Source organism: Salmo salar, chromosome ssa11 (assembly GCF_905237065.1).
Source record: "Salmo salar chromosome ssa11, Ssal_v3.1, whole genome shotgun sequence".
NCBI classification, from domain to species: Eukaryota; Metazoa; Chordata; class Actinopteri; order Salmoniformes; family Salmonidae; genus Salmo; species Salmo salar.
In genome coordinates this window covers 85,544,269-85,568,766 of record NC_059452.1, presented here as the reverse complement: position 1 = coordinate 85,568,766, position 24,498 = coordinate 85,544,269, and the positions used below count along the sequence as shown (strand labels likewise).

The window sequence follows — 24,498 nt, the reverse complement described above, 5'->3', positions numbered from 1 at the left end:
CTAGGGAGTTTTTCCTAGCCACCGTGCTTCTACACCTGCATTGCTTGTTGTTTGGGGTTTTAGGCTGGGTTTCTGTACAGCACTTTGTGACATCAGCCGATGTAAGAAGGGCTTTATAAATTTTGGAACTTTTGTGAGTGTAATGTTTACTGTTCATTTTTTATTGTTTATTTAGCTTTTGTTAATTATCTATTTCAGTTGCTTTGGCAATGTAAACATATGTTTCCAATGTCAGTAAAGCCCTTGAATTGAATTGAGAAAGAGAGAGAGAGAGAGAGAGAGAGAGAGAGAGAGAGAGAGAGAGAGAGAGAGAGAGAGAGAGAGAGAGAAGAGGTGGGTGATTGGTTAAACTGCTCAATGAAGACGGAAGAGGTGAGAGTGTAGAAACCTTTGCCACGGAGCATCAGAGTCAAATGTGTCTGGAAGGTTGTTCTTTGCGTTTTAGGGGACTTTCTAACCGTGGAAGTATCTTGAATCTTCATATGCCTACCTGTTGAATGTTACAGCGGGCGAGGAACAATTTCGGAGATACAACGCGTCTATCAATTATTTGTTAAAGAATTCAGCGCAGAATCCACCATCATTTATTTGCGGATACCATTCGATGTTTCAGTAAGAATCAGAAAATTAGTTGAAACTTGAAACAACATATTTGGCACCTGAGAACAAAACAATTAAACACATGCCACTTGTACACGCTGAAGACTAAAGGAATTACTCAAAGAAGACTTCAGACTGACGCACTAAATGGAAAGACAACCTGCCGTTACTTGTAAATGTGTATAACGCAGGTAAATTGTGTTAATTGTATTAAACCAACTTGTTTTCCCCCTGACAACTTGAAGAGACCGTTTGTCTGTTTTGTATGGGCATTACTACTTAGTAATCGAAACGTCTAGACTTTAACCTGTTGAAGGACTGAAATGTGTGTCTTTACCTGTCTCAAATCATTTTGAAAGCCACTTCCTTTTGAGGAACTTTATTTTAGACAGACATTTGAAATTGCCACTTGTACATGCTCAGATGTGTCAGACATGACAAACAAGGTCCTGGGATATTTGTGTAAGAGACCTGTGGGTTGATCATATTCCGGTCCAATGTTAGCAGTTGACAACCATGCAAGCCTCATATTCATTATTTATGCTCAAATGTAAAGTCCTTCTGCATCACTGGAGTCATGTGTGGTGACAGGACTTTACTCTTACCTTAGGATATCATATGGGCCTATATAAGTAATCTAAGTGCAACATTTCTCCTCCAAAAGTTATTGTATTATATAGCCTATTGTAAAATCGGGGCTAACATTGCTGTGAATAAGGGTTGTGGGGGTGATGGCAGTTCACTGTAGATTTAGCAAACCATACCAATCATACCTGTTGATGCCTTGTAAATTGAGACTGTGATCAGTACTGAGTGAAAAGGGGTCAAAATAGGCTAGAAATGTGATCTGCATCGACCATGATGGAATTCCAATCCAGTGGCAAGAGATCTATGGGTAACTCTCCTCTAAACTGATGTGTGAGAATGTCATTGTTTCTCAGATGATTTCTATGTTCATGGAAAACTATCCCCTTATTATGCTATTATTACTCAGAAGATACCCATGTACCTTGGGGCTTATATCACCTCACCACATTTGGTATTATCCTCTTCACATGTGCTGTTGAGAATGAGAGGCCTCATTAGTTATGGATAGAGCACAATACCCCAGCAGGGGGATGTGAGTGCTTTGTTCTGTTCTTCACTAGGAATAACTAGTCCTCATCCCCTCTGCTCTGTCCCCAAACCACGGCTGGCACGATCAACCTGGATGAACAGGAGTGTGGAATACAGCTGCTTATCCATCCACCACTGACCACCACACAAAGAAAGACCCCTTTAGAATCCATTACGTCTATGTCTCGGCGCATGTATGCATGACCGTAGACTCATACGCATGCGCACACACCTTCACAGAACATCTACAAATATTTGATGTTACATTATGGTGGTTTCTGGCATCACTCAGAGGCGTGGAGTCTTTGTTACCTCGTTGAATATTGTAGCCAATGCCTTACCCCAAAAACACACATGTGATCGGCATAACCCTTCTCTTCCATGTCACAGGAATAGAATGAGAATGAGAACATCTCTCTCACACCCATAGTGGCAATGGATGAGTTGGAATATTTTCCACATAAGTGCACATCTGGTTAGAGAGCGTCTGTTGTAAGAGTGTCCAGAGCTCCCTCCCTAGTCAGTTTCCAGGCGGGGTTATGGCTGGGTTATACAGCTAGGTAAAAGGGTTAGTATTCTCTGGTGGCTACAAATCAATCGCTGCCCATTTACCTGATTAAATGTAGTAGTATTTCACCAGTAACCCTGTCCCTGCCGTCCCTGCTCTCCTGTCTGGTGAGAAATCAAGACAGGCATTTCCCGTTGGTTAGGGTCTGTTATTTTTGCTGTACACACATTGCAGGAGCTTTGTGTTGTTAACGTCGTCAGTGTGTTTGTAAGGCAACGCTGCTTAGCTGGTGGCAGGAAGTGTAGTGAGGGAGACTAGGCCTAGGTTACCACGGTTGAAGAGCTTTACCGATAATGAGCATGTTTGTGTTACTGTCCCTCTGCAGGCCTACTCTGCTTTCTCTCTCTCTCTCTCTCTCTCTCTCTCTCTCTCTCTCTCTCTCTCTCTCTCTCTCTCTCTCTCTCTCTCTCTCTCTCTCTCTCTCTCTCTCTCTCTCTCTCTCTCTCTCTCTCTCTCCACAGAAACACAGTCAGCCCTCTGTGTGCAAATCAAATCACATTTTATTAGTCACATGCGCCGAATACTTACGAGCCCCTAACCAACAATGCAGTTTCAAAAAAATACAGAGTCAATGTGCACCGGTTGTTTGAGGTAGTATGTACATTTAAGTAGAGTTATTAAAGTGACTATGCATAGATGACAACAGAGAGTAGCAGTGGTGTAAAGGGGGTGGGGGGGCACTGCAAATAGTCTGGGTAGCCATTTTACTAGATGTTCAGGAGTCTTATGGCTTGGGGGTAGAAGCTGTTTAGAAGCCTCTTGGACCTAGACTTGGCGCTCCGGTACCGCTTGCCATGCGGTAGCAGAGAGAACAGTCTATGACTAGGGTGGCTGGAGTCTTTGACAATTTTTGGGGCCTTCCTCTGACACAACAAACCCTTCTGACTGACTAGCCAAGTCTTTCATCCTCAGTCGTACCTCACCCACTTTCTGTTTGGGAGGAAAGATAAGAAGCAGCAAACAACACTGTTTTACATGTATCTTTGCTTGCTGCTGTCTGATTCATGGTCAAAGCAATCGATTAGTAGTGCAATTGAAATAGAGTGACAACAGACAAACACACTCAAAACGATTATTACCGTAGTACTAGAGACTTACTGGTTATGTTGCTCAACTTACAAGACAGTCTATCGCATTCCATTTATCATCTTGACTTTGTGCAGAAGACTGCCATAGAGTTTTATGATGAGCTTCACCAGATACGTAGCCTATCACCTATTTGCCAATTGTGTTACCTGAGTGAGTCTTGCTGCTGCTCATATTCAGTAGGCCATTCAGGGAGCGGTCACTCGACCTTTTGCTCTCTCACTCTCTCTTGTAACGACCATGAAGACCTATAGAATATGACTTGCTGTACTTATCAGTTCTTATCAGTTAATAAAACTTTTTTTAAATGTATTTCCATATGCATTCAATATTTTTTATTTCAATTTGAAATGCATTTTAATTGGTATGAAATCCTGTTCAGCTTGACGGCAGCTCTCGGTGGATTTGTTCGTATGTTGATATGTTGCTGTATACGTGGGATTTGGTGGGATCCTTGGTGGACTTGTTTGTATGACATGTGCCCATGGGATTTGGTGAGCGGTGCTGCTCCCGCCCTCTAAAAATAGCTCTTGTGGTCTAGCAGTGGCTGTAATTAACTTAGTGTAATAAGCTGCTGTTAGGAGTGTGTGGTAAAGGTGTGCTGGGAACTCTGGGTGTGTGGATGGAGAGCTGAGTGGACTATTAGCCCACCCTCTGTTAAATCACTCCCTCACATGAGCTTGCCCAGTCCCATGCGCCTCTGGAGAACATCGTACATGTGGGGGACTCCAGAAAATCAATCAATGTATCTCTAGCTCCATGGATGGCATTCAGGTCTAATGTATAGATTATAATAGTAGGGGTAAGCTCTGACTTTTTGAGACATGTATTGATTTTTTTCCCCCCTCTAACTGGAAACCTTCATCATGGTTTTGACATAGTGGATCATGAAAACTTGCTCCATATCTTCTTTGACCTGCTAGGAGTATTGCAAGCTTTATGACACCAATGACTGATGCACCACATGCAGTACAATGCTTCTGGCTGCTGTATGTGTCTCCTGCCACCCAGCTTATCTCCTTGACTGGTAACTGCAGTCCCTGACAGACCCAGCAAACGAGTTCACTGGGTTCTCTGAGTAAACAACACTGATTCTTACTCCAGCCGGTCAGGTTCTCTGCACAACTGACTCTCCAATTATTTAATGGTCATTCATGTTATGAGAACCATTTCGGGCTGGGAGGCTTTTGACAGGGTTGCTTGTTGGATATCCATTTGATCCATTGATGAAATGGGGTGAATTCCAATCTTCAGAAAGCTACTTTGTAAATGTAAACACATCTCCCATGTGTCCATAAGCTAGACACAACTGTCAGCTCTCTCTCGCTCTCGCTCTCTATCTCTCTCTCTCTCTTGTGCCTGATTGTATGGAGATAGGTGACAGGTTGGAAGATGCAATATGTGACAAGTGTGTCTTTTTGCCAACAGGTAAATGATGCTGGAGGCTGTGTGACTGGCAGCTATGGGACCAAAGAGGGGCTATTTCGTGGATGTCACCATGATGACTGCACTCTACCTGCTGTGTGAGTAGTACTTATGCATTCCCTCTGTAATGAACTATCTGTCGTTCACTCTCTACTCAGGTTACAACAACACTTTGTGTTGGCCTTCCTAGGTGTCAGCCATGGTCAGAAGCCGGAGGTGCGTGCTAAGGAAGGGGGTGTGGTGGAGATGGAGTGTAGACTGCCACCCACTGACACGGGTGCGTCTGTGTTCCTGCACGTGGTGGAATGGGTGCGCCAGGGCTTCGACATCCCAGTCCTGATCAAGTTTGGAGTGTATTCTCCTCGGGTGCATCCCAACTACGAGGGTAAGTCCGTCTTCATCCTATCAGGAGCTCAACTGGGATCTAATCTTACCTTAAGAGTCTTTCATTTCAGCCCAATATCAGGACTGTCTCAGCACAGCCACTTCTAGAGGCCTTGTCCATTTACACTCTCATGCCCCCTTTCCTACATTCATAGTATATCCAGACTTCATTCTACCCATATCCTACCTTAACAGTAACGTTAGTTCAAAACAGCTTCAGTCCTCCTAACTGCACCACACCCCATTGGTCTTTCCATCCATCCATTTCTATCATCAGGATGCTTTGTTGGAGCTGGGGGTTTTGTGTTAGTTTGGTCTCTCAGATTGCATCATGGTTTATTGTTCCAATTCTGCCATAGGGTCTGTGGGGAAAAGGGATTTTCAATAGAGAAAAAATACCTTTTGTGACCGCTTCTGTCCTTGAAACTCTCAGACAAAGGGCTTGACGTGGACAGAGGGAGAGCAAGTCTGGGTGTTTTTCATCTTCCTTTAGTTAGGATTGTCCTGTGTTCCAAAGGGCTGGGGGGAGTGAGATTTGACCTGTCGACGTCTCTGATCATTGGAATTTGTGCACGGGCGCAGATGCGTTCATGTTTGTGTATTGGCTAGGGCTCAGAAAGCCCACTATACACCTGCTCAGCCAATTCCTATCAGAGTGTTAGGTATCCAGATGACACACTCATACCAAACATGAAAATACGATAACGATACAGAAATGTACATGGTAATAAAGTCAGTCAGCAGCCTGTGATGACAAGCCATAATAAGTAGGTACGTACAGATATATGATCTTAAATTGATCACCCTGTTGCTGGAGAACTTTCCTGCAATGCAGGAAATTTAAAACTTGTAGTGTATTTTAGGTTTTAAAAGGCTTCTGAAGTTTGGAATTTCCACTTTGAAATTTCAGACTTGATTTTCTCTTACGAAAAATGTAGCAACCCCTACAAAAATGTACTTTAATTATAATCCACATAATATTTCACATTAAGATCCTACACTCTTAGAAAAAAGGGTTATTTTAGGGGTTCTTCGGCTGTCCCTGTAGGATAACCCTTTTTGGTAGGGACAACAACATACATTTGACAATAGTGGAGGAAGGGCAATAGTATTCTACCTATTTTCTAAACAGCATCACCTGATTCTGTCAGGTGAAAAAACCCTCTGAAACCATGGAAAAAAAATAAGAGTCTAAAATGACCAGTAATAACACCCTTCTTCAGTAACAAACAGATCATTTTAAAAGCTCATGTTCAGAGCAACAAAAGGTTGAAAAAGAGGCATTATCTGGTCTGAGTCCACCTTTCTCACAGCTAACTGGTGACTGATGGGAAGGACAGGTGTAGCTTGGGAAGGGGAGGTTTGGTGGGGGGGTAAATGAGGTGTTGAGTTCCCTTCCTCAGGCATGTCTCTTCTCAGGTGTATTTTGCTAGACAGCCCCTCAGCTTGTCTCTCAGGGTTGTGGTCCCGTGTGGCTCAGTTGGTAGAGCATGGTGTTTGCAACACCAGGTTTGTGGGTTCGATTCCCACGGGGGACCAGTACGGAGAATTTTTTTTATTTTTATGAAATGTATTCACTAGTGTAAGTCGCTCTGGATAAGAGCATCTACTAAAATGTAATGTAAATGTTGTGTCAGTTAGACTCAATGTCCACCTGTCATATCAAACACTTTAACTCCGTATGTTACTCACCTGTTAGCTCAACCTGTATTTAATAATATGTTAAACATGCTTCATGAATTCAAAATGACTATGCTGGTATTAAGTAGTGATGGGGGAAAATCGATACAGTTACATATTGCAATATTATTTTTAGACGATGCCTTTATATCGATATTTGACTCCCAAGTATTGATTTGTAGGTAGTGTTAGCTAGAGCTAGTCGGCTGTACCTGCACCAAAACTCAAGTATTTTTCATCCTATAGCTTGTTTTCCATCTTCTTTTTGAATAGTGAGCCAAAATGTTTTCAGCACTTTTATTTCCATGACTGATCAAAACTCATTTTCTCATGGCTCTCTCTTGTCTCTCGGCAGCAGACATATGTTGAGCAATATGTTTGGAATATCAAATCACAGTACTGAATCGCAATACATATAGAATCGCAATACGTATCGTATTGGCATCTAAGTATCGTGATAATATCATATCATGAGGTCCCTGGCAATTCCCAGCCCTAGTTTTAATACATTATACCCTTATTTTTATGCCTCAGTGACTGTGCTGAAGATCCATAGAGTAGAGCTACAATATACAGTGGGGCAAAAAAGTATTTAGTCAGCCACCAATTGTGCAAGTTCTCCCACTTAAAAAGATGAGAGAGGCCTGTAAGTTTCATCATAGGTTCACTTCAACTATGACAGACAAAATGAGAAGAAAAAAAATCCAGAAAATCACATTGTAGGATTTTTAATGAATTTATTTGCAAATTATGGTGGAAAATAAGTATTTGGTAAATAACAAAAGTTTATCTCAATACTTTGTTATACACCCTTTGTTGGCAATGACACAGGTAAAATGTTTTCTGTAAGTCTTCACAAGGTTTTCACACACTGTCGCTGGTATTTTGGCCCATTCCTCCATGCAGATCTCCTCTAGAGCAGTGATGTTTTGGGGCTGTCGCTGGGCAACACGGACTTTCAACTCCCTCCAAAGATTTTCTATGGGGTTGAGATCTGGAGACTGGCTAGGCCACTCCAGGACCTTGAAATGCTTCTTACGAAGCCACTCCTTCGTTGCCCGGGCGTTGTGTTTGGGATCATTGTCATGCTGAAAGACCCAGCCACGTTTCATCTTCAATGCCCTTGCTGATGGAAGGAGGTTTTCACTCAAAATCTCACGATACATGGCCCCATTCATTCTTTCCTTTACACGGATCAGTCGTCCTGGTCCCTTTGCAGAAAAACAGCCCCAAAGCATGATGTTTCCACCCCCATGCTTCACAGTAGGTATGGTGAACTTTGGATGCAACTCAGCATTCTTTGTCCTCCAAACACGACAAGTTGAGTTTTACCAAAAAGTTATATTTTGGTTTCATCTGACCATATGACATTCTCCCAATCCTCTTCTGGATCATCCAAATGCTCTCTAGCAAACTTCAGACGGGCCTGGACATGTACTGGCTTAAGCAGGGGGACACGTCTGGCACTGCAGGATTTGAGTCCCTGGCGGCGTAGTGTGTTACTGATGGTAGGCTTTGTTACTTTGGTCCCAGATCTCTGCAGGTCATTCACTAGGTCCCCCCGTGTGCTTCTGGGATTTTTGCTCAACGTTCTTGTGATCATTTTGACCCCACGGGGTGAGATCTTGCGTGGAGCCCCAGATCGAGGGAGATTATCAGTGGTCTTGTATGTCTTCCATTTCCTAATAATTGCTCCCACAGTTGATTTCTTCAAACCAAGCTGCTTACCTATTTCAGATTCAGTCTTCCCAGCCTGGTGCAGGTCTACAATTTTGTTTCTGGTGTCCTTTGACAGCTCTTTGGTCTTGGCCATAGTGGAGTTTGGAGTGTGACTGTTTGAGGTTGTGGACAGGTGTCTTTTATACTGATAACAAGTTCAAACAGGTGCCATTAATACAGTTAACGAGTGGAGGACAGAGGAGCCTCTTAACCTCTATGGGCTAGGTGGAACGCTAGCGTGCCACCCGTGGTGCACTCCATCAACAGCAGGTGCATTTCAAGAGCGGCAAATTTGAATCCAAATAAATGTCAAAATTCAAATTTTTCAAACATACAACTATTTTACACCCTTTGAAAGATAAACATCTCCTTAATCTAACCACGTTTTACGATTTCAAAAAGGTTTTACGGCGAAAGCATAAATTTAGAGTATGTTAGGACAGTACATTTACAAGAGTTGTGTGTAATGTTTTGTCGATTCAAAGACAGGGTCACCAAAACCATAAAACCAGCTAAAATGATGCACTAACCTTTTACAATCTCCATCAGATGACACTCCTAGGACATTATGTTAGACAATGCATGCATTTTTAGTTCTATCAAGTTCATATTTATATCCAAAAACAGCGTTTTACTATGGCATTGATGTTGAGGAAATCGTTTCCCTCCAATAACCGGCAGTCAAGTCAGCGTCACAAATTAAATAATTAAAATTAGAAAACATTGGTAAAATATTATATTGTCATTTAAAGAATTATAGATTTACATCTCTTGAACGCAATCAACTTGCCAGATTTAAAAATAACCTTACTGGGAAATCACACTTTGCAATAATCTGAGCACTGCGCCCAGAAAAATACGCGTTGCGATACAGACTAGACGTCATGTTGGGGAGATCTAAAATCGAAAATACTATGTAAATAATCCATTACCTTTGATTCTCTTCATCAGATGTCACTTCCAGGTATCACAGGTCCATAACGAATGTAGTTTTGTTCAAAAAAGCTCATCATTTATGTCCAAAAATCTCCGTCTTGTTAGCACATGATCTAAGCCAGCCGGACTTCTTGTCATGAACGAGGGGAAAAAATATATTTACGTTCGTTCAAACATGTCAAACGTTGTATAGCATAAATCATTAGGGCCTTTTTAACCAGAACATGAATAATATTCAAGGTGGACGAATGCATACTCTTTTATAACGTATTGGAACGAGGGTACCCAACATGAACTCGCGCGCCAGGTGTCTAATGGGACATCATCGTTCCATGGCTCTTGTTCGGTCAGATCTCCCTCCAGAAGACTCAAAACACTTTGTAAAGGCTGGTGACATCTAGTGGAAGCAATAGGAAGTGCCAAAATATTCCTCAGCCCCTGTGCTTTTCAATGGGATAGGTTTAAAGGTAATACAACACATCAGGTATCCACTTCCTGTCAGAAAATGTCTCAGGGTTTTGCCTGCCAAATGAGTTCTGTTATACTCACAGACACCATTCAAACAGTTTTAGAAACTTTAGAGTGTTTTCTATCCATATATAATAAGTATATGCATATTCTAGTTACTGGGTAGGATTAGTAACCAGATTAAATCGGGTACATTTTTTTTATCCAGACGTGCAAATGCTGCCCCCTAGCCCTAACAGGTTAAAGAAGAAGTTACAGGTCTGTGAGAGCCAGAAATCTTGCTTGTTTGTAGGTGACCAAATACTTATTTTCCACCATAATTTGCAAATAAATTCATAAAAAATCCTACAATGTGATTTTCTGGATTTATTTTCTCATTTTGTCTGTCATAGTTGACGTGTACCTATGATGAAAAATACAGGCCTCTCTCATCTTTTTAAGTGGGAGAACTTGCACAATTGGTGGCTGACTAAATACTTTTTTGCCCCACTGTAGCTATTCAGGTTAATATTACTTGATGACGGATGCCTCAGTCTGCAGTGCTGTTCTTGCCGAAGCAAACGCGAGAAACTCAGAGTTATGTCCTCTGGATAGGTCAGCCCTCTCCCCTCTCTTATGGAGGAGAAAGAGCTGCATCTCTTTTCAGTGTGAGTTGTGTATGTAGAGCAGAGGAGAGGGTTGGAATAGGCTGCTGTGTAGAGAGAAGTGGTCAGGAGAGGAGAGCAGGCTGTTAGTTCTGTACACACAGAGCTGCTGATACAGACCACAGGAGAGAGAATAGTCAATGCTTTGGTAAATACAGCTGTATAAATGCTGTGTAACATCATGTTATTCTGTACTCTACATTACTGCCTGACCAGAGTGTCCACACAGCAAAATAATAATACACCAAGAGCTTTATTTATTTGATTAGTATTTATTTATTTGCAGCCAAGGCAACAGATGACAGACAACAATATAGATAAAAACGAATTTAAAAAAGTCAAAACAATATACAATACATAAGTACAAAAATAAAAAAGGTTTGTTAAAACAGATCACAAACTACTAATTATTTATGTGTAAATGAATTGATGAGTACTCACGGAAAAAAAACAAGATAGATATCTGTTTTGTTTAAATGTGTGTGTGTATGTGTGTGAAGTCATACCCTCCCCAGTGTACTGACCTGTATATTGTCCATCCTCTGTGGACCAGCATCGACTCATATGACCATTATTAGCCTACTACTGTATTTCAATGAATTACACATTTTTCATTGAGGCAGGCTTTTGGCACTACAGCAGCTGTTTGATCTCTGCTGTTGATCGTGAGGGAGCCTTTAGCCAAACTGTGATGATTCACATTTCAAATGATCACAGCGTCTCTTCACAGAGGAACAAGATGGAGACATTGGGGAGTGAAGGATTTCAAGAGGTGAAACTCTACCTGCTCTATTCTCTGACAGAAACTTGAACACCAGCGCCTGGGATGACGACATGTCTAAAGGAAGGGATGGGCATATACAGTTGAAGTCGGACATTTACATACACTTAGGTTGTAGTCATTAAAACTCGTTTTTCAACGACTCCACACATTTTTTGTTAACAAACTATAGTTTTGGCAAGTCGGGTAAGGCATCTACTTTGTGCATGACACAAGTAATTTTTCCATCAATTGTTTACAGACAGATTATTTCACTTATAATTCACTGTATCACAATTCAAGTGGGTCAGAAGTTTACATATACTAAGTTGACTGTGCCTTTAAACAGCTTTGAAAATTCCACAAAATTATGTCTTGGCTTTAGAAGCTTCTGATAGGCTAATTGGCATAATTTGAGTCAATTGGACGTGTACCTGTGGATGTATTTCAAGGCCTACCTTCAACCTCCATGCCTCTTTGCTTGACATCATACTTTTTGGAGAAATGTCCTCTGGTCTGATGAAACAAAAATAAAACTGTTTGGCCATAATGACCATCATTATGTTTGGAGGAAAAAGGGTGAGGTTTGCAAGCCGAAGAACACCATCCCAACTGTGAAGCACAGGGGTGGCAGCATCGTGTAGTGTGGGTGCTTTGCTGCAGGAGGGACTGGTGCACTTCACAAAATAGATGGCATCATGAGGGAGGAAAATTATGTGGATATATTGAAGCAACATCTCAAGACATCAGTCAGGAAGTTAAAGCTTGGTCGCAAATGGGTCTACAAAATGGACAATGACATCAAGCATACTTCCAAACTTGTGTCAAAATGGCTTAAGGACAACAAAGTCAAGGTATTGGAGTGGCCATCACAAAGCCCTGACCTCAATCCTATAGAAAATGTGTGGGCAGAACTGAAAAGGCGTGTGCGAACAAAGAGGCCTACAAACCTGACTCAGTTACACCAGCTCTGTCAGGTGGAATGGGCTAAAATTCACCCAACTTATTGTGGGAAGCTTGCGGAAGGCTACCCAGAATGTTTGACCCAAGTTAAACAATTGAAAGGCAATGCTACCAAATACTAATTGACTGTATGTACACTTTTGACCCACTGGGAAATTGATCAAATAAATAAAAGCTGAAATAAATTATTCTCTACTATTATTATGACATTTTTTCACGTTCGCTATCTTCAAACTCCCGATCATAAATAAACCAAGGCGCAGCGTGCATGGAATTCCACATCTTTTAATGAAAATGAATCTCACCAAAACAGGAGAAAAACGAAACGTGACGTTCTGGGGCTGCTCACAGGCAGCTACACAAAAACAAGATCCCACAATCACAGGTGGAAAAAGGGCTGCCTAAGTATGATTCCCAATCAGAGACAACGATAGACAGCTGCCTCTGATTAGGAACCATACTCGGCCAAAAACAAAGAAATAAACAACATAGAATGCCCACCCCACATCACACCCTGACCTAACCAAATAGAGAAATAAAACGTCTCTCTAAGGTCAAGGCGTGACACATTTCACATTCTTAAAATAAAGTGGTGATCCTAACTGACCTAAGACAGGGAATTTTTACTAGGATTAAATGTGAGGAATTGTGAAAAACAGAGTTGAAATGTATTTGGCTAAGGTGTATGTAAACTTCCGACTTCAACTGTAGATTCTACATGTCATATCCTTAGGTGCCTGGGAAGTCCCATCAGCAACCAACACATGCTGATATTTACACAAATGTGAAGCTGTAATAGTAGATTGACTTTGGCCTATGTGTAAGTGTTGCGTATTTTAGTGATGCTGATTTTATCTGTTTGTTGTCATTCATCAACAAATGAAAAGGTAAAATGATATTGGGTAGTAGTGTAATTAAATATTATCCTAGGTGGGTTATTTGAGCGGATCCATTACGTCATGTGCCTGTGCTGTTAGGGGTGTACATGATGCTTTTCTGTTGGTCTGTCATCTCAAAGCCGAGGCCATGATGAAACCTGGCTGGACTTTGGTTAGTGATGCATTCAGTGCAATGGGATGTGGTTGCATTTTCTGAGTTGCTAGACTGGGCATACAATGGAAACATATTATTATTAATCAAATGGGACTCAGATGTTCCACACATGTATCTGAACTAATGGGTGAGAAAGAGAGCGTTTCCCAGAACATGGGTGAAACACTCACACAGAGACTGACATTGCAGTCAACAAGGAGTAGTTATTTTGAGAATTAGAGGGCCAAAGAGGGGAGGGACCGGCCAGTGAAGAACAAGAGAAAGAGGGGGAGGAGTGGTGGATGTGGTGCCAGAGAATGACCATGTGGGACAATGGCTGCCAAAGAAGAGGGACACTGGGCCAGTATTGTGAATGGGCCAGTATTGTGATTGTATTTAAATCAACAATGCCTTCACTGAAACCCCACTCTAAGCCCCACTAATCTTATTACAGAGTTGATTTGTTTGCAATACCCTGCCTCTCCCTCTCTCTCCCTATTGTCGCTCTCCCTCTCTCTCTCCCTATTATCTCTCTCCTTCTCTATTATCTCTCTACCTCTCTCGCTCCCTATTATCTCTCTCCCTCTCTCTCCCTATTATCTATCTCCATCTCTATCTCCATATTATCTCTCTCCCCCTCTCTCTATTATCTATCTCCCTCTCTTTCCCTATTATCTCTCTTCCTCTCTCTCTCCCTAGTATCTCTCGCCCTCTCGCTCTCCCTATTATCCCTCTCCCGCTCTCTCTCCCTATTATCTCTCTCCCTCTTATCGCTCTCCCCCTCTCTCTCTTCCTACTATCTCTGTCCCTATTATCTCTCTCCCTCTCGCTCTCGCTCCCTATTATCTCTCTCCATCTCTCTTGCTCCCTATTATCTCTCCATCTCTCTCTCTCTCTATTATCTCCTTGAGTTTGAGTTTATTTATTTTATTTTTACAGGGACAGTGCACATTAATCAACGTTTCAGTAAAAGTGCCGGTTTTAGGCAGCCGGCTAATTTTCAACCGCAGTTCCTGGGCAGGTTATTAAAAACAATTACAATATAGACAATCATTGAACAGTGAGCACACGCAGAGTAACATAGGACAAGCAAGACATAGCATAAAGACAGAGCAACATAGGACAAGCAAGATGTAGCATACAGACAGAGCAACATAGAACAAAAAGCAACAAGACAAAATCCATAAAAACAACAAAGTGTTTCCACACCTCACAAGCTACAGACAACAGACAACATGGAAAGTGGTAATACACAGCTAGTGATTATGTTCACAAATCTGATTGACCTTTAGCCATGTCTTCATGCATTTTGTGAAAGTGTGATATGTGGTGCAGTTAGGTGTGTCTGATGGCAGTGTATTCCAGCAGTGTATTCTCTCTCTCTTTCCCTATTATCCCTTTCCTTATTATTGCTCTCCCTCTTTCTCCCTATTATCTCTCCCTCTCTCTCTCCCCCTATGATCTCTCTCCCTCTCTTTCCCTCTCTCTCTCCCTATTATCTCTCTCCCCCTATTATATATCCCTCTCCCACCCCCTATTATCTATCACCCTCTCTCTCACTCCCTATTATCTCTCCCTCTCTCTCCCTAGTATCTCTCTCTCACTCCCTATTATCTCTCTCCCCCTATTATCTCTTTCTCTTCCTGTTATCTCTCTCCCCCTTTCTCCCTATTATCTCTCTCCTTCTCTCTCCCTCTCTCTCTCTATCTCTCCCTAGTTTTTCTCTCCCTTTCTCTCACTCCCTATTATCTCTCTTCCTCTCTCTCCCTCTCTCTCCCTATTATCTCTTTCCCTCTCTCTTTCTACCTAGCATCTACCTAGCATCTACCTAACATCTCTCCCACTCTCTCTATATATATTATCTCTCCCTCTCTCTCCCTATTAACTCTCTCCTCTCTCTCTCTCTCATATTATGTCTCTCCCTCTCACTCTCTCCCTATTATCTCCCTGCCTCTCTCTCCCAATTACTTCCCTCTCGCTCTCCTTATTAGCTCTCCCTCTCTCCCTATTATCTCTCTCCCTCTCTATCTTAATATTATCTCCCTCTCTCTCTCTCCCTATTATCTCCCTACCTCTTTCTCTCTTATTATCTCTTTCCCGCTCTTTCCATATTATCTCTCTCCCTCTTATCACTCTCTCTCTCCCTATTATCTCTCTCCCTATTATCGCTCTCTCTCTCTCCCTATTAGCTCTCCCTCTCTCTCCCTATTATCTCTCTCCCTCTCCCTCTATTGCTCCCTATTATCTCTCAATCTCTCTCTCTCTCGCTTTTATCTCCCTCTCGCACCTCTTTCCCTATTATCTCTTTCCTTATTATCTCTCTCCCCCTCTCTCCCTATTATCTCTCCCTCTCTCTCACCCTATTATCTCTCCCTCTCTCTTCCTATTATCTCTCTCCCTCTCTCTCTCCCTATTATCTCTCCCTCTCTCTCTCCCTATTATCTCTCTCCCTCTCTCCTCCTATTATATATCCCTCTCTCACCCCCTATTATCTCTCTCCCTCTCTCTCCCTCTCTCTCACTCCCCTTTATCTCTCCCTCTCTCTCCCTATTATCTCTCTCCCTCTCTCTAATTCCCAATAAATTTATAAAGCCCTTCTTACATCAGCAGATATCTCAAAGTGCTGTACAGAAACCCATCCTAAAACCCCAAAACAGCAAGCAATGCAGTTGTGGAAGCACGGTGGCTAGGAAAAACTCCCTAGAAAGGCCAGAACCTAGGAAGAAACCTAGAGAGGAACCAGGCTGTGAGGGGTGACCAGTCCTCTTCTGGCTATGCCGGGTGGAGATTATAACAGAACATGGCCAAGATGTTCAAATGTTCATAAATGACCAGCAGGGTCAAATAATAATAATCACAGTAGATGTCGAGGGTGCAACAGGTCAGCAACACCGGAGCAAATGTCAGTTGGCTTTTCATAGCTGATCATTCAGAGTATCTCTACCACTCCTGCTGTCTCTGGAGAGTTGACAACAGCAGGTCTGGGACAGGTAGCACGTCCGGTGAACAGGTCAGGGTTCCATAGCCACAGGCAGAACAGTTGAAACTAGAGTAGCAGCACGGCCAGGTGGACTGGGGACAGCAAGGAGTCATCAGGCCAGGTAGTCCTGAGGCATGGTCCTAGGGCTCAGGTCCTCCTAGAGAGAGAAAGAAAGAAAGAGAGAAAGAAAGAGAGAAAGAGAGAGAGAATTAGAGAGAGCATACTTCAATTTATACAGGACAACGGAATAAGACAGGAGAAATACTCCAGATATAACAGACTGACCCTAGCCCCCAACACATAAACTACTGCAGCGTAAATACTGGAGGCTGAGACAGAAGGGGTCGGGAGACACTGTGGCCCCATCCGACAATACCCCCGGACAGAGCCAAACAGGCAGGATATAACCCCACCCACTTTGCCAAAGCACAGCCCCCACACCACCAGAGGGATATCTTCAACCACCAACTTACCATCCTGAGACAAGGCTGAGTATAGCCCACAAAGATCTCCGCCACGGCACAACCAAAGGGGGGCGCCAACCCAGACAGGAAGATCACGTCAGTGACTCAACCCACTCAAGTGACGCACCCCTCCTAGGGAGGGCATGGAAGATCACCAGTAAACCAGTGACTCAGCCCCCGTAATAGGGTTAGAGGCAGAGAATCCCAGTGGAGAGAGGGGAACCGGCCAGGCTGAGACAGCAAGGGCGGTTCGTTGCTCCAGTGCCTTTCTGTTCACCTTCACACTCCTGGGCCAGACTACACTCAATCATAGGACCTACTGAAGAGATGAGTCTTCAATAAAGACTTAACGGTTGAGACCGAGTCTGCGTCTCTCACATGAGTAGGCAGACCATTCCATAAATATGGAGCTCTATAGAAGAAAGCCCTGCCTCCAGTTGTTTGCTTAGAAATTCTAGGGACAGTAAGGAGGCCTGCGTCTTGTGACCGTAGTGTACGTGTAGGTATGTATGGCAGGACCAAATCGTAAAGATAGGTAGGAGCAAGCCCATGTAATGCTTTGTAGGTTAGCAGTAAAACCTTGAAATCAGCCCTTGCCTTAACAGGAGGCCAGTGTAGAGAGGCTAGTACTGGAGTAATATGATCACATTTTTGGGGTCTAGTCAAGATTCTAGCAGCCGTGTTTAGCACTAACTGAAGTTTATTTAGTGCTTTATCCGGGTAGCCGGAAAGTAGAGCATTGCAGTAGTCTAACCTAGAAGTGACAAAAGCATGGATACATTTTTCTGCATCATTTTTGGACAGAAAGATTCTGATTTTTGCAATGATACGTAGATGGAAAAAAGCTGTCCTTGAATCAGTCTTGATGTGTTCGTCAAAAGAGAGATCATGGTCCAGAGTAACGCCGTGGTTCTTCACAGTTTTAATTGAGATGACTGTACAACCATCAAGATTAATTGTCAGATTCAACAGAAGATCTCTTTGTTTCTTGGGACCTAGAACAAGCATCTCTGTTTTGAGTTTAAAAGTAGAACATTTGCAGCCATCCACTTCCTTATGTCTGAAACACAGGCTTCCAGCGAGGGCAATTTTTGGGCTTCACCATGTTTCATCGATATGTACAGCTGTGTGTCATCCGCATACCAGTGAAAGTTAACCTGTTGAGGACAGACGTTCCGCTAGCGGAACCCCGTTCCGCCTGCGGAACCCCTAGCCAACAGCCAATGGCATTGCATGGCGCGAAATACAAAACCAACTAAAATACCACAATTCAATTTTCTCAAACATTCAACTATTTTACACCATATATATGTCACATAAACCCAAACCACAGCTAAATGCAGCACTAACCTTTGATGATCTTCATCAGATGACACTCCGAGGACATTATGTTATACAATACATGCATGTTTTGTTCAATCAAGTTCATATTTATATCAAAAAACAGCTTTTTACATTAGCATGTGATGTTCAAAACTAGCATACCCACCGAAAACTTCCAGTGAATTTACTAAATTACTCATGAAAAACGTTCACAAAATACATAACAATTATTTTAAGAATTATAGATACAGAACTCCTTTATGCAATCGCGGTGTCAGATTTTAAAATAGCTTTTCGGCGAAAGCACATTTTGCAATATTCTGAGTACATAGGTCGGCCATCACGGCTAGCTATTTTGACACCCACCAAGTTTGGGGCTCAATAAACTCAGAATTACTATTAGAAAAATTGGATTACCTTTGCTGTACTTCGTCAGAATGCACTCCCAGGACTTCTACTTCAACAACAAATGTTGTTTTGGTTCCAAATAATCCATAGTTATATTCAAATAGCTCCGTTTTGTTCGTGCGTTCAGGTCACTATCCGAAGGGTGACGCGCGAGCGCATTTCGTGACAATTTTTTTTTAAATATTCCATTACGGTACTTAGAAGCATGTCAAACGCTGTTTAAAATCAATTTTTATGCTATTTTTCACGTAAAATAGCGATAATATTCCAACCAGGCAACATTGTATTCATTCAAAGGCTGAAAGAAAAAAATGGAGTAGTCTCGTGCATGCGCGCATCTCAGTCCCACTGTCCCCAGGCTGACCACTTACAAATTCTGCTGCTGTTCTTTGCCAAGAGACAGCAGACACCCCATTCCACTTTCTGGCGGCTTTAGAGAGCCAATGGAAGCCTTAGAAAATGTCACGTTACAGCACAGATGCTGTATTTCCGATAGAGATGCAACAGAAGGACAACAAATTGTCAGACAGGGCACTTCCTGTATGGAATCTTCTCAGGTTTTGGCCTGCCATATGAGTTCTGTTATACTCACAGACACCATTCAAACAGTTTTAGAAACTTTAGAGTGTTTTCTATCCAAATCTACTAATTATATGCATATTCTAGTTTCTGGGCAGGAGTAATAACCAGATTAAATTGGGTATGTTTTTTATCCCACCGTGAAAATACTGCCCCCATCCCAAAGAAGTTAGCATTATGTTTCCGAATGACATCACCAAGAGGTAAAATATATAATGATAAAAATAGTGGTCCCGAAACGGAACCTTGAGGAACACCAAAATGTACAGTTGATTTGTCAGAGGACAAACCATTCACAGAGACAAACTGATATCTTTCCGACAGATAAGATCTAAACCAGATCTAAACCTTAGTGGCAGACTCTACTAAGCTGGCCTGCACCCTATTTCATTGTGGAGCTAGGGGAGTTAGGGCCCTGTCTATGTTCGTAGATAAGATGAGAGCACCCCTCCAGCTAAGATGAAGTCCGTCACTCCTCAACAGGCCAGGCTTGGTCCTGTTTGTGGGTGAGTCCCCCTTCTCTCTCTCTCCCTATTTTCTCTCTCTCTCCCTGTTATCTCTCTCCCTCTCTCTCTCCCATTATCTCTCTCTCTCTCTCCCTATTATCTCTCCCTCTCTCTCTCCCACTCTCCCTCTCTCTCACTCCCTATTATCTCTCCCTCTCTCTTTCTCCCTATTATCTCTCTCCCTCTCTCCCTATTATCCCTTTCTCTCTCCCTATTATCTCCCTCTCTCTTTCCCTATTGTCTCTTTCCTTATTATCTCTCCCTCTCTCTCCCTCTGTCTCTATTATATCTCTCCCGCTCTCTCTCCCTATTATCTCTCTCGCTCTTATCACTCTCCCTCTATCTCTCCATATTATCTCGCTCGCTCTCTCTCCCTATTATCTCTCTCTCCCTATTATCTCTTTCTATCTCTCTCCCCATTATCTCTCTCCCTCTCTATCTCCCTATTATCTCCCTCCCTCCCTCTCGCTCTCTGTTATTGGCCTCTCCCACTTTCTTCCTATTATCTCTCTCCCTATTATCTCGCTCCTTTATTATCTCTCTCCCCCTTTCTCCCTATTATCTCTCTCCCTCTCTTTCCCCATTATCTCTCTCTTTTATATATCTCCTTCTCTATTATCTCCCTCTCTCTCTCACTCCCTATTATCTCTCTCCCTCTCTCTCCCTATTATCTCTCTCACTCCCTATTATCTCTCTCCCCCTTTCTCTATTATCTCTCTCCCTATTATCTCTCTCGAGCTTATCGCTCTCCCTCTCTCTCCCTATTATCTCTCTCCCTCTCGCTCTCTCTCCCTATTATCTCTCTCTCCCTATTCTCTCTCTCCCTCTCGATCTCCCTATTATCTCTCTCCCTCCCTCTCTTTCCCTCTCTGTTCTCGCTCTCCCACTTTCTCCCTATTACCTCTCTCCCTCTCTCTCAATCCCTATTATCTCTCTCCCTCTCTATCTCCCTATTATCTCTCTCCCTCTTTCTCTCTCTCCGTATTATCTCTCTCCCTCTTGCGCTCCCTATTATCTCTCTCCCTATTATCTCTCTCCTTTCTTTCTCTCCCTATTATCTCTCTCCCTCTCCCTATTATCTCTCTTGCTTCCTATTATCCCTCTCTCTCCCTATTTTCTCTCTCACTTCCTATTATCTATCTCCCTCTCTCTCTTCCTATTACATCTCTCTCCCTATTATCTCTCTCCCTATTATCTCTCTCCCTCTCTATCTCACTATTATCGCTCTCCCTCTCTCTCTATTATCTCCCTCTCTCGCTCTCTTCCTCCCTCTCTCTCTCTCCCTATCATCTCTCCCTAGTATCTCTCTCCCTCTTATCTCTCTCCCTCTCTTTCCCTATTATCTATCTTCCTTCCTATTATACATCGCCCTCTCTCTCTTCCTATTATCTCTCTATATTATCTCTCTCCCTATTAACTTCCTCTCTCTCTCTCTCTCTCTCTCTCGCTCTCTCTCTATTTTCTCTCTATTATCTCTCTCCCTCTTTCCAACCAATTATCTCCCTACCTCTTTCTCTCTCCCTATCTCTCTCTTTGTTATTGCTCTCCCACTTTCTCCCTATTATCTCTCTCCCTCTCTCCCTATTTTCTCTCTCTCCCTATTATCTCGCTCCTTCACTGTTATCTCTCTCCCTCTCTCTCTCGCTCCCTAATATCTCTCTCCCTCTTTCTCTTTCCATATTATTTCTCTCCCTCTCTATCTCCCTATTATCTCTTTCACTTCCTATTATACATCACCCTCTCTCTGTTCCTATTATCTCTCTCTCTCTCTCTCCATATTATCTCTCTCCCTCTTTCTCCCTATTATCTCTCTCCCTCTCCCTATCTATTATCTCTCTCCCTCTCTTTCCCCATTATCTCTCTCTCTATTATCTCTCTCCCTCTTTTTCCCTATTATCTCTCTTCCTATCTCTCTCCCTATTATCTATCGCACTCCCTATTATCTCTCTCCCCCTCTCTCTATTATCTCTCTCCCTATTATCTCTCTTGATCTTATCGCTCTCCCTCTCTCTCCCTATTATCTCTCTCCCTCTCGCTCTCTCTCCCTATTATCTCTCTCTCCCTATTATCTCTCTCCCTCTCTGTTCTCGCTCTCCCACTTTCTCCCTATTACCTCTCTCCCACTCGCTCTCTCTCCCTATTATCTCTCTCCCTATTATCTTGCTCCTTCTCGATTATCTCTCTCCCCCTTTATCTCCCGATTATCTCTCTCCCTATTTTTCCCTGATGTCTCTCTTTCTCTCTCACCCTATTATCTCTCTCCCTCTCTCGCTCCCTATTATCTCTCTCCCTATTATCTTGCTCATTTTTTTCTCTCCCTATTATCTCTCTCCCTCTCTTTCTCTCCTTATTATCTCTCTCGCTTCCTTCTCCCCCTATTATCTCTCTCGCTTCCTATTATCCCTCTCCCTCTCTCTCCCTATTATCTCTCTCACTTCCTATTATCTATCTCCCTCTCTCTCTATTATCTCTCTCCCTATTATCTCCCTCTCTATCTCCCTCCCTCTCTATCTCACTATTATCGCTCTCCCTCTCTCTCTCTATTATCTTCCTCTCTCTTCCCCTCTCTCCCTCTCTCTCTCCCTATCATCTCTCCCTAGTATCTCTCCCTTTTTCTCTCTCCTTATTATCTCCCTCTCTCTCTCCCTATTATCTCTCTGCCTCTCTATCTCCCTATTATCTCTCTTCCTCTCTTTCCCCATTATCTCTCTCTCTATTATCTCTCTGCCTCTCTATCTCCCTATTATCTCTCTCCCCCTCTCTCTATTATCTCTCTCCCTCTCTTTCCCTATTATCTCTCTCTCCCTCTCTCTCACACTATTATCTCCCTCTCTCACCCTATTATCTCTCTCTCTCTCCCTAGTATCTATTCCACTCTCTCGCTTCATATTATCTCTCCCTCTCTCTCCCTATTTTCTCCCTCTCTCTCCCTATTATCTCTCTCCCTATTATCTCTCTCCCTCACTCTCTCCCTATTGTCTGTCTCCCTCTTATCCCTCTTATCCCTCTCCCTCACTCCCTATTATCTCCCTCTCTCTCTCTCCCTATTATCTCTTTCCTTATTATCGCTTTCCCTCTCTCTCTATTATCGCTCTCACTCTCTCTGTTTATGTATGTTATCATGTGAATGTGTATTTTGCTCCGACCCCAACCCCAATGTGGATTTAGTCCCCATTCCATTTAGAAAAGTAAACACGATGTGATGTCATACGTGGTTCCTCACCTGTTATCACAGCCATCATCCCTTTAACTAGCTTCCTGATCCCCACTGTGGGCATAGAAACAGTCCCACCCTGTCACTAGGGACAAGGACTGTGGTTAATGATTAGCTCAACACACTTCAATGACTCAATGTCACAAACACATTAGCGCTACAGTGTGAGGCAGGCTCATGTTCTTGTAATGTCTTGTATATGTGTGTGGTAGGTGTATGTGTCTATGGATGAGAGAGAGGCAATTGGCAAACAAACAATGTGCATTTTCTCAAGTTTCAAATGTTATTATTCGTAATAAATGTTTTATTAGTTTCCTAAATGCTTTACTGTCTGTAAAGGAGAGGCTAATCACGCTGATAAACTGCAGTGTTTCAGTTATTTATTGTGAAAATGGCTTTATAGAATAACAAAAGAAATGACAAGCTAAGAGATAACTGGAGTGAGGGAGAGATGAGAGAGAGAGAGAGAGAGAGAGAGAGAGAGAGAGAGAGAGAGAGAGAGAGAGAAAAGCCACATGGGGTAGGGAGGGGTGAGTCAGCAAACACCATTGCCCCAGGGTGCAGTCACCTGGCAACCAGGAGATCAAATTTCAAAGCTCACGACATCGTGAAGGCTTTATCTATTGGACATTTAAGTACCATAGAAGAAAATTCCTATCAGTTGTAAAGCACACATTCTTTGAATTGAAAACCCCTAAAATTCCAGTTCTCTGATTGGTTTGTAACCTGTCTCATGTCGTCTAACCCTGTGTCCTCCTATGTGTCCCCAGGCCGTGTGTCTCTGGTCAGGAACACTGTTCTGAGAGTGAAGGGGCTCCTCATGGAGGACCAGGGCCTGTACGAGTGTCGCATTCTCCTGCTGGACAAAACCACAGATGAGACCCACAATGGGACCTGGACCCTACTGTCTGTAACTGGTGAGAGGATAGGCTGGTGATGGGGAGGGGCTGGTGAGAGGAGGGGCTGGTGATGGGGAGGGGCTGGTGAGAGGAGGGGCTGGTGATGGGGAGGGGCTGGAAATGGGGAGGGGCTGGTGAGAGGACGGGCTGGTGATGGGGAGGGGCTGGTGAGAGGAGGGGCTGGTGATGGGGAGGGGCTGGAAATGGGGAGGGGCTGGTGAGAGGACGGGTTGGTGATGGGGAGGGGCTGGTGATGGGGAGGGGCTGGTGAGAGGAGGGGCTGGTGATGGGGAGGGGCTGGAAATGGGGAGGGGCTGGTGAAAGGAGGGGCTGGTGATGGGGAGGAGCTGGTGAGGGGAGGGGCTGGTGATGGGGAGGGGCTGGTAATAGGGATGGGCTGGTAATGGGGAGGGGAATGATTTGACGGCCATGGAGCCCTATTATCGTCATCCTTCCTATCACACACACACACACACACACACACACACACACACACACACACACACACACACACACACACACACACTCCCTCTATCTCTCGCTGACCTCTTTCTCTACACACGCTCCCTCTATCTCTCTCTGACCTCTCTCCCCTCTCTTCCCTCTATCTCTCTCTGACCTCTCTCCCCTCTCTTCCCTCTTTCTCTCTCTGACCTCTCTCTTCTGGATTTTGATTATAAGCGGGTATCGGCCTAATTCTGCTCTGCGTGCATTATTTGGTGTTTTACATGGTACACAGAGGAT

At 43.3% G+C, this 24,498-nt stretch overlaps 1 protein-coding gene across 1 annotated transcript in view; it reads left to right on the top strand.

The window, feature by feature from the left end:
• Positions 1 to 352: 352 nt before the first annotated feature.
• Positions 353 to 24,498, top strand: part of LOC106563221 (protein turtle homolog A) — a 42,540-nt gene continuing 18,394 nt past the window's right edge. Inside the window, exons 1-4 of the mRNA XM_014128584.2 lie at positions 353 to 791; positions 4,799 to 4,893; positions 4,986 to 5,180; positions 23,626 to 23,772. Of these exons, the coding sequence (XP_013984059.2) occupies positions 4,833 to 4,893; positions 4,986 to 5,180; positions 23,626 to 23,772 (403 nt within the window). The 5' untranslated portion in view covers positions 353 to 791; positions 4,799 to 4,832. The remainder of the gene's footprint in view (positions 792 to 4,798; positions 4,894 to 4,985; positions 5,181 to 23,625; positions 23,773 to 24,498) is intronic.